Raw genomic sequence first — 13,347 nt, 5'->3', positions numbered from 1 at the left:
AATGTCTCAGCATTTATGTAGCAGCAGGAGTCCATTATCTTGTGACATGCTCGACTCCATTGACATCTCTTATTTAAACCCTCCAAGGGGAATGTTATCACTGTGCCATATAATACAAGGTTTTTCAGCAAATTGGCTTACTTTTAACTATTGCTGATGCCACAGCCTGAAACTCCTCATGTCTTGCCCTGTTGCAAGTCACTTATTGATGACATTTGGTGCTTCAACTTTTTGTAAGTGTTAATTTTATTTTGTATCAGTGCTCATAACGTTACAGCTGAAATAAAGCAGAGCATAACCACTTCTAGTCCATTCAGTGCTGTGTACATAAGTGCTAGCTGGCCAGACTCTGTTACATAGGGTTCTGTAGTATCGTTTACTTTAATGGAGCCTTATTAATTTACACCAACAAAGAACTCATCCCACAGTAGCCCGATCCCCAGTGCTTTTCATTTTCTGCTGCTTTCTTGAATGAATACATTCATTAACAAGAAAAAAATGTTACAGTGAGGGAAGGTTGGTAAAACAGCCTCTCTTTGAGGCCCTTGCAAGAAAATGATGAGAAAGCACAGATGGCTCTGAAAGCAGGAGAGAAAAGCTGTGAAAAAAGCAAGACAGTAGTGAGGGGGGAAAAGTGCTGCAAGAAACAGGCAGCCTCATGATGAAAAAAGGATTAAAACTACCTGTATATCTCCCAAGTTAGCCACATGAATCCAAGCAAAAGACCAATCAAAAATATCCTCGAACTGGCGAATGGGGCACATTCAATACTGAACCACTTACTCTGACCCCAAAGCATTGTGCCCAATTTCCTCAAAGCAGTTAAAAAAAGTCTGCACATTTGCCAGCATTTAATTGTCTTCAATCTCTACAAACTAGTGACTCCTAAGTAACAAATCAGAATGGCTTAATCTTTTTTTTCCTGCCTCTTGGCGCTATTCCCCTTCTCAGCAGCACCAGAGCATGAGCCTAGGAGCGATGGCACAGACCAGAGGTCCATCTCAGCCAGCATCCATCTTCAGCTGTGACCAGTAGCAGATGCCTAGGGCAGGGCATGAGAGCAAAACAAGCAGGCAGTCCTGCTTCCTCAGCTGACTTGCAGCCTCCAAGGACTTGCTGAGCTGCAATAGCTCTAGGTCTGTACACCACAAACTGGCAGCAGCTTTTCAACATTGCAAATGGTTGATGCAGCGTAGTCCAACGGTGCACGTATTTATGCAGATATTGTACATAGCATTGAAATGAGCCTCCAGCAAGTTATGAGCATTTCCTTTGGTAGCTTAAAACAGTTTTATAAAAAATGACTTAATCAGCTGTTTCCCCGCAATGTCAAAATAATACAAAAACTACTCACAAAAAGAAAAACCCGTCAACATACCTACTTAAAAATATTGATCTTAGGCATTCTCCTTTTTCTCTTACAGAGAGGGGAAATGGTCACATAATGTATCCTAGAGGTCAACAAATTCATGCAGTTTGGCACTTACGGAAAATAAAACAGTTTTCTCTTGTTTTTATTTTCTTACATACCTTTTTTTTCACTTTTCTTTTTTGAATTTTCATCCTTCCTTATATTTGGCAAAACACCAGTGAAGATTTCAGCTGTTAGCTGTGATGTACACCTATGTGCTTAGCCTATTTCTGGTCCCATTGTTGTTGATTTAAGAGAGACCAGGCTTTTCCTTCTCCCTTAATTATTTGGGGCTAAATAAGACCAGAATTAGATCCAGAAAGACTTCGGTTATGGGTAAGGGAAAATCATTGTGTGTTTTAAAAATAACAGCAGACGTAGCAATCGTTGTCTTGACGCTGAAGTAACTAGTCGATTGATCCCCCCTGTAGGTGATGGACGGCAGGTGCCACAAAAGCCTCCTAGAGGCACCACTCGGGGTCCACCCGAGTTAGTGATCCCCCCACCCCCACCTTACCCTCCTCCTGACAGAGACAGTATGGATCCAGCAGTCTGTTACAGAGAAGCAGATGTTACAGCACCAACAAAGCTGGTACCTAAACGTATGTTTCAAAATATATATGTATATGCATCTCATCTCTGTTGATGGTTATTCTCAGGGGTAGCCTTTCCAGACTTTCCTTTCTGCTCTTTGGATATACGTGTCTGTTTTTTTCCCTTTTTTTCCAGCCTGTTGTCTTTCAAAATGCCCAATGCAGTGTAACTAATTGATGTAAAGTAAATTAAGGACTTGTTTGGAGACAGGTTTGCTGGAGATACCTGGCCATTCTCTGGAAGCATTTAAAAGCGACCATCAAAACGTGACTTCACCCAGCTGAAAGCAGAAATTCGTTGCCTTGTATTAATTCTCCATCTTTGATTTTTTGTACTAACATTTTTTCTCTCTCCAGAGACAAATTCCTTTGAGAGTCAATAGGTCTATCAGTCTAGGTTGAAAACTCCAGGGTGTCTCCCTTCAGGAAAATGAAGCCATTTACAGAAGCTGTATATTGTTAAAGGCCTTCCTGTCCTAATGGATACATCTTCCTTGACATCTCTGGATAATCCTTTGTGTGCTCTTCCCCTCAGGGCATAACTGTTATCTGACAAAAAAATGCAATAGTTTCCACATCCATGTGTATTTGTGAAAAGCATGTTTTCATGCTTTTTCACGCTTATCCATTGACTGTCTTTAAGTCTTTGTACATGATCCAAGTCTTTGATCATGTAGTGTATTCTCTGCGGGCTTGACCTGCACACCCATGGAGATCCTGTAAAGGCAACAGAGCTCTGCACATTATGGCATCTCATGGACACACTTCTTTGAAGGTTAGGAGTCTGTCTCCTAACCATGGAATAGAGAAATGCCTCCATTAGCTGTTAATTTGACAAAGATATTTTTCCAGGACATTTTCTTTACCAAAATTATTCTTCAGGTAGCAGTTAAACTGATACATTAACATCAGTGGTTTTTCTGCTCAGTGCCAACTAAATCTAAAGTATTATTTTTCAAATCTGTGCTAAGCAAATACAGGTTGATGAGCTTTATAGCGGGGAGAGAAAAAAAAAAGGGGAGATCCATACTAACAGAAAACTTGAATCTTATTGAGGATTAAACCTAATTCATTTCTTTACTACCATATGCACAGAAACCATATCATACTTGAAATCTTTTTTTTTTTTTTACTAGATACCATCAGCTTGCCTACAATGTTTTCTTCATTAAAAGTCTGTTGTGGCCTTCTTTGCATTAATATTTCTGCTTCATTTGAGTTTCTACCACTCCAATATTTTGCAACACTTTCCTGATCTACCTTGGTGATCAAATACACTTTAATCAATGCAGCTCTGATGTTATCCGCCCGATCACTTGCTCTTAAACAAACACAATATCCCAGCCAAAATGATTTGATTAAGCTTGTACATGGAAACATAAGATGAGTTTTTATTATCCTCAGTTTACTAAGAGCAAAGCAGTACTGCTTAGTGGATATTTATTTTAGACTTAAAGCATCAGTGTTGAAGAGGGACAAGTTTAGCTTCATAATTATGCTGCGCGCTACCTAGATATAGTCATGTATAGATTTACAGAAGAGAAACGTGTATAGATGTACCCATGAGAGAAGGCAGCACACATGACGGATGCTAATTATATTGCTTAATGCCATTCTGAAAGGTGCTTAGATACCGTAGCGACTGAGTGGTATAGGAACGGAGTTTTGCAATGATGGTTTTTATTGCCTGAGAATGCCTCAAGCAGTGCAAATAGGACTTTGGCGGTAGATTCAAAGGACAACAAAGTTCTCAATCTTCCTAACTCTAACCTCAGTAAGTGTTTTCTCATAGAACAAGGTGGGAAGGCGGATAAGCTACTGATGCCAGATATTGATGAAAGGCATATTTGTTCTGAAATCACTCTCAAAACAGCTTTCTTTGATGATGATTGTGGTCTCCTTTTGCTGAGTGGGTGACTGTCAGCAGCAGTTTGACAAGATGCGATTCCAGTTCAGAAATTATAATTCTGCGATCGTGTGGAGTTTAAATTCTTGCTCCTTATGATCCGCTATGGTTTGTGAGGCACTGTGCCCCACCCCTTGTTCCTTCCCAGCAAACACACAGTCGTCCCATTGTGCTCTGAGAAACCCATGGTGAGGAATTTTCATTTCATAGGGGATGGTGGTAACCGCTCTTCACAGGGTTTTCCAAACTTAGGTAGAGCGTAAGTCATTCATGAATAGAGCTTTTAGTAAGATACTTGGGTTTTTCTGGCTCTAGTGGTAAGAGTCTCTCCCACAAACAAGAGTGCAATTGTTCTTCCTGGTTTTTGCTCTTCAATCTTTTTATTCTCATTACATGGGTTTTCCTGTTAATTTTTGGTGTGGTTGAACCTTAGATGCATGTTGTATGCATGTCGAAACTTATATGTTTATGGGATCCTTTCTCCTTCCTTATCTTACTAATCAGATTGTTCATGGCCTGTGATTTTAAGATTGAGTGTGCCTTGGTAATACAGAAATGGAGATTAACACCTCTCTTGCATGGCTTTGGTTATTGGCATTTAGCTCCTGAAGTTCTCAATAAACAACTCAATAGCAAGCTCTGTACTACTCATATCAGGTAAAGAATCCATATATTGAAAGATTGCTGTACCTAGAGGTACAACTAAAACGTATTGCTTTGGAGTGTTTCCAAGTAGATCAGATAATCAGGCAGTACAGTTTGGGTCAGAAATGACCTTTAAAGACCATCTAACCCAACACCCCTGCCATGGGGGTCATTAGAATAAATTCAGTACTCCTGTGAACCTCTTTGATTAGCCATTTTTATTTGGCTGTTATGAACTGTCATATAGAAATCCAGTAAGAAATTAAGAAGGTTAAAAAACAAAAGACACTTCACCTTCACTCTTACACAGAATAAGGTGATAATGAACTTCTGTCTTTAAAAATGAGATTGTTATTTGAATTTGTCTTTTTTAAAATAATCGATCTTCTTCTGACTTAGTCAGAAATATTCTTCTTCTGACTTAGTCAGAAAGTTTGAAAGGGATGAAGTAGGGATGAAGTGATGAAGTGATTAGTAGAAGAAGTATTTCCCAATTATCTTATATGAACAACATGCATGCTACTAGTTGATGGGTAATAACAAGTTCATTTTAAGAAACAGAGAAGAAAGGAGCCTTGTCCCCGTGTTTAATTTTTAACGTTTTCTGTGATATCGTTGATATACTGATGGGTAATATAAGCCACTTGACAAAAGCTGTGACAGTTTCACAAGCAATTTAGCCATATTTCTTCAGTCACCTTAGATATTTAGTTTTTCACAGTGATTAGGGATAGTTTCTAAGGGTTGGACTTTGTTAACTTTAAGCAAAAACAGATAGAGAAACTCCTAGAGAGAAAATGACTTTTTTACATGTGCTTCAAAATTAATAGAGAACTGTGGACTGCTCAGTAGGTAACTTTGCTGGCCTATTATAATGCAGTACTGCAAAAGGAGTCTTTCAGTTTTCCCAGCCTTTTCTTTTTTAAAGATGGGCTTTAAGGCAAGAAAATCTGTAAGGGTGACTTAGGAGGCTTATACCACCATCACTCTTTTCCAGCCTCATCTGAGAATAAAGAACGAAGCTGAATCTCCAACACCATCTATTTTGTACCTTCTAGAGAATTAAAATTCAGTCCAAGTTAAGCAGAGTTCATAGACATGCTGCCTATCAGTTTTGTGCTGTTGGGATCAAGTTAGCTTATACATAAACCCAGGGAGTTAGTCTCAGAGCATCTGTGGGATTTTGAATTTCTGTATGTCTGCACCTAACTTCACCTCCTTTGGGCATCTGATTCTTGAAGGTTGCTGAGCATGCTAGCCATTCTATTGTCTTACGTACACAATATTTATAATTTTATCATTTTACTCTTTTTCCCCCAACAGTTTATTGTTGTGCATCATTCCCTTCATACACCAAGCGCGTCTGACAGACCCTGCCTCTTCCTATGACCTTCATACCTCTGAACCTCCTGTTGCCTCTGCTACCCTGATTCTTCTGTTGCCTTTCTTCTTTCCCTGCTGGAAAAGAACCTTTTTTCTTTATGACTGAAATTTCAGCTTCCTTTCTTTTCGAACTTGCACATTCTCTTTTAATTACTATTGATTATTTTTGGCTGTTGTTCCTACTCATTTGTGAGATGTATGCTCTGGAACTGAATGCTGTGTTATATAAATCTATGTATCAGCCTCAGAAAGATTATCCGTACATTTGTCTATTCTTTTTCAAAAGATTGTCTTTATTTTGAGCCATGGTTTGATTTGATTTGTTGTTTCAAACAGTGTGTGTATGGGGGAGGGAAGAGTGGTTTACTTTCAATACCATCTAAACATTTCATGAAAACTTTCTAAAAACATTTTTCTTTCCTCTATTAGCGTAGGTATAACATTTTACATTCTCAAATTTATCCTATTTTTCCTACATAGTGTATGTTCTGTTCCCTTGGAACAAAAGTAGAACTGGGCATGGCCTAGGCAAGTTGAAGTACAAGATTCTTTCTATATCTTGGCTATCAGTCAAGGTGCCAAGAAAAAAAAAAAAAAGAAAGATCTGTCAGATTAAAAGGGGCCTAAAAGGGATACTAAGAATCAGTACCAAATGCACTGATTCATAGACTTTACTTCTGCTTTCATCCTGATGCTTAGTATGATTAATTTTATCTTGATGTTGGAGACATCCTATGGAAATCAAGGTGTGTGTTCTATTTCTGTAACAAAAGATGCAAACACCGTTTGCTCAAGATAAATCTCGTTCCACAACTCCCCTTTTTACAGCTGTAATAGGAATACTCAGTATGTTATAATTATATCAGTTATAGGACTGTACTTAACGAAAACTTCTTTTCACTGAAGAAAGTTCTTCGTGTGAACAGCCCATAAGGCATGTATTTTTAATCATTCTGAATTATAAACATAGGTTTTATGAGCTGCAATGGTGCACACACCCAGAACTATTCTGACCTCACATGTACTGTGATTTAAGACATTTATGTTACTTAAATTAGTGAGTTGCAATACATAACTATAATTTAAATGATGAAAAATTATTGTTTTACCCTCAAGCAAACAATCATGTTCATCTTGAATCCTTTCCAGGTAGGCAAAATGGAGAATAAGAAAACAAAGCATTCTTACAGATAATATGAAACATGACTAAAAAGGGTTCTGATGGTTTTTAATACAAATATGACATGTAGTTAATAAGTTCTAAGTGATGCCTCAGAAAGTATACTTAATACCCTAAGGTATTCTAATAAAAGTGGAGTAGAATTGAACTCTCGATGCTGCCAGGTACTTTGTAATAGCTTCTTAAGACAGGACAATGGTTTAATTGTAAGTCTTCTCTCTTAAAATAAATAAATAAATAAAATAAAACAAAGAAACAACTAGTAGATATTCACAACGTGAAGATTAAGAAGCTAATTTACCCCTTCTCATTACTCTATTTACATCCTATTTGTAACTCCACAGAGTTACATGCCCCATGGAGTTAAGACTAGTATAAAAATGGAATAATGAAGTGGTGAAATAAAGGGGTTTATATTGAGCACAGTGTAGAAGTACAGTGTATTGTAAAAGCAGTATTGTGTACTGACACCAGTTTCACTTACTGAAAGCTCAAGTTTTCAAGTAAATTACATTTTTGATGAAAAAATTTTGTTGCCATGAAAGAATATAATTCTGACCCTCTCCATATATCTGACAGTTTGCTGTGAGAAGCTGTTTCCATGTGGTCTGCTGAAACTTGAAAAAGCTCTAGGTGAAAACTAAAAAAATTCATGACTCATCCTTAATATACTTGCTTTTTGTATTAAAATGCAACATTTGCCTTTAAAAAAAAAGTTTGTGGAAATTGATATTGTCTGTCAAATTTCTATGTAAAATATTTTAATGACCCATTTTATCTAGCTAGCTTGTCTTCCTGATTTTTTTAAAAAGAAAATCCATGCTTTTGCTAGCTCGTATCCTTTGTTTCTTAAAATTTCTAAATGCCAGGTACATGTATATAGTATTGAACAACACTTAAAAAATAAAAAGTACTGTATCTTTACAAGAAATCATTTTAATTATAAGAAATTATTCTTATGCTCTATCATTAGCATGTTTAAAACCTCCCATTAGTATATACAGTGTGGGAAAGAACTTCCAGTGACACTCATTAAATCCAAATCTATTCAATGGAATTGCATAGATATGCCATTTCACAACTGTAAATTCATTAATAATGTGTGTACAAGGGGGTAGACTGTTCAAGCAAAGCGTGAGCATGGGAATGTGAACTTGATGGATGTTGGTTCACGAGCACCATCTCAGCACCGAGGTGCGCTCGGGGAATCCCCACTTGCTCTGGGCTTTGACCCAGTGTTCCTGAAGAGAACGCTCCTGGAAGAGATGAGGGTGTTTCTGTCATTTTCAGTGGCAGGAAGAAATACTAGTTTAGGTCAGTTTGATGGAACATGAAGTTAACAGTGATATAAAAGCATGTTGACTGTTTACTCCTTTCATTTTATTTGTAGAGACAATAGAAATTTGCTGAGAATGACTGATTGATAATTATTAGAATTATAGCATCATTCAGGTTGGAAAAGACCTCTAAGATCATCTAGTCCAACCTTTAACCTAGTGCTAAACTACTATGCTATGCTTCACCAAAATGGTCTTACCAGAGTTAGTAAGAAAATGCATTTAAGTTATTCAGCATTTGTCTGCACTACCAAACAGAAATGCTGAAATACTCTCCTTCAGAGTAGGATACCTCAGGTGAAAAAGAAAAAAAAAAATCCTAACCATTGGGAAATGCCTCAGGAGGGTAAGTAAATGCAGAGATAGTATAAATCAAGACAGTTTCCAGTATTATGACTCCAATGGCATTGACACCGAGTGCCTTTAGGAAATAAGGACAGATATGTAATTTATGATTAGTCCCATTCTGATGCATGGTAAATATCCTTAAACAGATTAAGCTTCATGATGCACAGATTTTACTGACTGCCCCTCTAAAACTTTTTTTTTTTAATGTTGACCACCAGAGGGAGCTGACGTTGTCGCATATCTGCAATAGGTAGCAAGTAAGGATAATGCTAAAAGTGAATTTTAAGCTATAGGTGTCATATTTATGCAAAGGCTTTAAGTCTTTAACAAAGTCATAAAATTAAACCTAGTTTACCGAGTTGTTCTGTTCATCAACTAAAACGAAAACCAAATTTCTTTTCTATGATTTTTAATCAGTTTCATCACAAATAGGAAAACAAAGATAAATAATATTTGCATGTGATGCTAGTGTGATGGCATCTTCCAAACATAAGCTCAAATTTTTACTTGAGGTGTTCTTGCAAAGGGTGTTGGCATATTATGTTGCCTATTATATTGTATAGATATTGCCTGTGTATCTAGTCTAGCTATGCCCAAGGTGTGGAAATTAGTGCACATAGCTGCTGTATGTGCTTAAGAACAAGTGCATAGGAATACGTCATGTTTAGTGTTGATATAGAAGGATGTGTTCTGCTAGAAATGTTTATCAGCATGACTTGTAGCATTTTAAAAGTGTGTGCAGATTATTTTAGTATCCATCCTCTTTCACTGACAAGTGACTTAGTTATCAGCAATTCAGTCATTCGGAGATGAAGACTGAAGTTTTGAAGACTCTCCAAACACCCTTAAATGTTTTTTCTCCATATAATGCTGTCTTTTTTTTCTTTATTTCTTTTTCTTTTTTTTTTTTTTTTTATGATTGATCTTCGAGGGTTTAAATGAATGCAGACTTTCTCACTGAGCAGCTGGAATTTTTTTCTTTTTCAGTGACAGGGCTGCAAAATACTAAGCTTTGAATTCATTCCATTTTTATCTTTAGAAAATGTGCTACTGGTCCAGAACTGAAACTGATTCTGGGCAGGTAAAGTGTGGAAAGAATATTTAGAATATTCCAAATATATGAGAGAATAATCTAAATATATGGATGATAGGAGGAAATATTTCTCTTTTTATTTGTTTTTAATTGTAATTATTTGAAGCTGGCCATGGGGTCCAGAGTGCTCAAATAAGTGTCAGGGGACAGTGATTAATACATACCACACCATTTTGACTGGGTGATGTAAATTACAAAGGCCTAGGATGCATTTATTTATTAGATATGGCCATGCAACCTATCATATGCCCATCACCTGCCCCTTTATTATGCATATGTAAAGTCAGCTGTGTGGGCATGATTCTTATATTATTTTTATTCTTTACGTTTACAGCCACGTTAAGCCCTCCTTATGGTTCCATCCCAGTATGAAGTGCCCCAGTGTGAGAGTCGTGCTCTGTGTGTGTGTATAAGACAGCAGTTCTGTCTCCCTAACTTGGCTTCCCGTCACTACCATGACTCTCAATATATATTTAGTTCATGCAGCAGGCACCATTTAACTTTCCATACTAAAATACATGTTATTTTAGAAGACAGAATGTAACTTATTCCATCCCTCCAAAATTACAGCCATGTTGTTTTCTAATGTCATTGCAAAACTATGAACTCCCCCCTCAAGGACAGTGAAACAAGCTTGCTGCCACTGTTTACACTTCTTTTTCACATTATCTCATGTATAGTGTGTAGATAGGCTTCCAAATAGCACCTGCATGGCCACAGAAATCCACTGCTGAAATACGTAAGTTGACACAGTTTATTCCTTGCTTATCCAGAAGAACTTATGCCTAATGAATTCCACTTTCATTTTGTTTGCTGAGGTGGAGACGGGGGAAGGTGGTCTTCTATTTGTCTGCATTATGATTTGCTTTATTACGAGTTTCTTGCATGTTCTTCTGTGATGGTGTGACTTCAGGTGGCCAGTGGCTGTTGAAAGGGTACAGCCCAGTAGCAAAAGGGAGCTACTCTAGAACATAATAAGGTACTGACTAGGCAGTAACTGCAGCATCCTTTATATCCTTTATATCCCTTGAATGTTTCTTGAACATGAGAGATTTTTTTTTTCCTGTTCAGTTCTAATAAGCAAATCCTAAATTTGGGTCACCAAATCTGTTAATTTTTCTCATGCCTTGAGAAAGCTCTGAAGGAGATGCATTCCTGTGTAAAGGTAACACCAGCTGGAAGGATTGAATTTGTATTCCCTTACATGTCCGTTCTACTCAGCTGCCCACCACAGTATTGGAAATAATACTTGTGACTTTGCAGACTTCAAGCCAGAAGTAAGCCCTAGCCTAATTCCTTTGAATATAACAAAATATTTTCTGCTTACATTAAGTAAGGGGTTGGACTCCAGTGAATCAAATAGTCTTTCTAATCTCATTTCCTGATATTTAGCTCTTTGACTGTTTATTTACCTACTTCATAAAGTGTGGAATAAAACTTAGCTTCCCATTTCCCACCCTGACTAAATATAAAGACATTTCTCTTCTAATTCCCTTGCAGCCCAGTTCTGCAGTCCAAGTGGTCTGTGGATAAACTGTGAATGTTTATTCTAAGTGAAACCAAATTCCCTGTTTTCTTCTTCCTTAGTCAGAATAAGAGAAGTTTAACTCTGCGAGTCTTACCTTTAATAACTGGGTAGCATCTTAAATGTACTCTGTGGGATTTGTAGAAACCGTCACACCCATACCAGCAGACTTGCGCTTTATCACTAACGAGCTGAACTAAACATCTGTGTCCAGCCAGCCAGATGCACGTGGTGTGACTGTGTGTGTCTCAGAAATTCAATCCTGGGTACGAATTTGAAGTTAGGCTTGATTTACACATAATGGGCCAAATCAAACAGGGATGTTGGTGTTGGAAACGGCATGGAAATTTGTAGTGCAAGATCCTACCAATTCAAGTGCAGTCATTGCACAGAGAGCTACAGAAAGCAAAGTGTTGAAATTTTTTGTGTTCTCTGTTCCAGGTAGGTGATAGTACCATACCAAACTGCTTGTCCATCCTTAGAGATGCTCATACTCAGCTTTTCCTATTACCACTTCTAAGCCAGTAAACACTCACTAAAATGACTGCCTGCTTTCTTTTAAGAAATTGAGAATTCTGGCCATGCACATTCACTTCTGGGTTTTAGGGCCTGAGGGAGCAAAAGGCTGAGAGCAGAGACAGAGCCTCTTTTGTCAGCTCCTTTTGTGGATTCCATAATTGGTTCCTGGCATGGATAAAAGAATTACTTTCCAACCTACTGTACCATAAGCAAAGGTGGGGTGTAATGGAGGACAAAGACCTAAACCAAAAGAAGACAGAGGAAAGAATGAGAAAGGACCATTATGGCTGGCAAATATTTTTATAAGAGTATTGTGATTAAAAGATGAAAGTGAAGTTGCTAACAATATATGGTAGCCTCTCATAAACAGTGGTAGGGGAATATCTACTTACTTGTTAGAGTAAACAACCAACCTATTTTTACTTCAAACATATAATAAAAATTATTATTGATACCTGATTTTAAAAACATACAGGTTAGCAGTTTTTTGTTTTCTCTCTGATTGTTTCTTTCCTCTGTTTTTTCACTTGATGAGGTTAAAGAAGGGAAGAATATTTTTTTAACTTTGTAAAAGCATGAAAATCAATGAAGAACCATTTCCAACATTTTTTTCTCAACTAAGTAAAAAAACTGCAGCGATCTCTATTTATAAGATGTTTCTATATGTGAAACAGTACAGACTTGATATAAGAATTCAAGAATTCTTATTCTATGAGAATTATAAAGAATTATATAAGAAATGCAGGGAAATAAAATAAATAAACAAATTACTAGCAAAACTTCAGAGTTCAGTGTAAGAATTTTCTGTACTTGACTTATGCTTATAAGAGAAAGGAGCATTTTGGAAGCTATGTAGACTTTTATACTTAGCCTCTACGGAGAAAGCCTAACAGTGGCCTTCTGGGGGCTGTAGAAGGGCCAGCCTGAATCAATTTCTGGTATTACTGTGAGTAGAACTAAATATTTTGGGACGATTGAAAGAATACATTAGTATTTTAGTTTTATTCTGAAAAACTTTTTGTGTACTTGCAGTCTCCAGATATGCTAAATCAGTGGTCAGGAATGGCATGATTCTCTTCTACCAGGTAACACTTACCCTGCTTTCTCCTCAAAGAGAGAAAAGATTTCTTTTTTTTTCCCAAAAGTAACTTTATTACAATTAAACACAATGCAAATGGACATTTTATTGATAATTTATGATTTTAAAGTACTTTTTTACTTCTAAAATACTTTCCTGCTTTCCTTCAGAAGGTGAGAACATTGTGCTGGTTAACTGACCAGTCCGTTAAAGAAACTTATAGGTTTAAGTGTCCAAGTTTTCCAAATGAAAACATTTGGTCAAAAGAAAAAAAGAAAAAAAGAAAAGAAAAAAAAAGAGTGCATATACTGCAATTTGCTTGTTTGCTC

At 37.0% G+C, this 13,347-nt stretch overlaps 1 protein-coding gene across 15 annotated transcripts in view; it reads left to right on the top strand.

Moving 5' to 3' along the window:
• Positions 1–13,347, top strand: part of COBL (cordon-bleu WH2 repeat protein) — a 152,408-nt gene that overhangs the window by 103,353 nt on the left and 35,708 nt on the right. For 12 of the 15 annotated variants that reach the window (XM_084508434.1, XM_084508438.1, XM_084508440.1 and 9 more), the window contains one exon: positions 1,843–2,013. The exons of the other annotated variants lie outside the window; for them this stretch is intronic. In XM_084508434.1, the coding sequence (XP_084364560.1) occupies positions 1,843–2,013 (171 nt within the window). The remainder of the gene's footprint in view (positions 1–1,842; positions 2,014–13,347) is intronic. 15 annotated transcript variants of the gene reach the window in all.

This window comes from Aythya ferina (genome assembly GCF_964211825.1).
Source record: "Aythya ferina genome assembly, chromosome: 2".
NCBI classification, from domain to species: Eukaryota; Metazoa; Chordata; class Aves; order Anseriformes; family Anatidae; genus Aythya; species Aythya ferina.
This window is presented reverse-complemented; position numbering and strand designations above follow the sequence as displayed.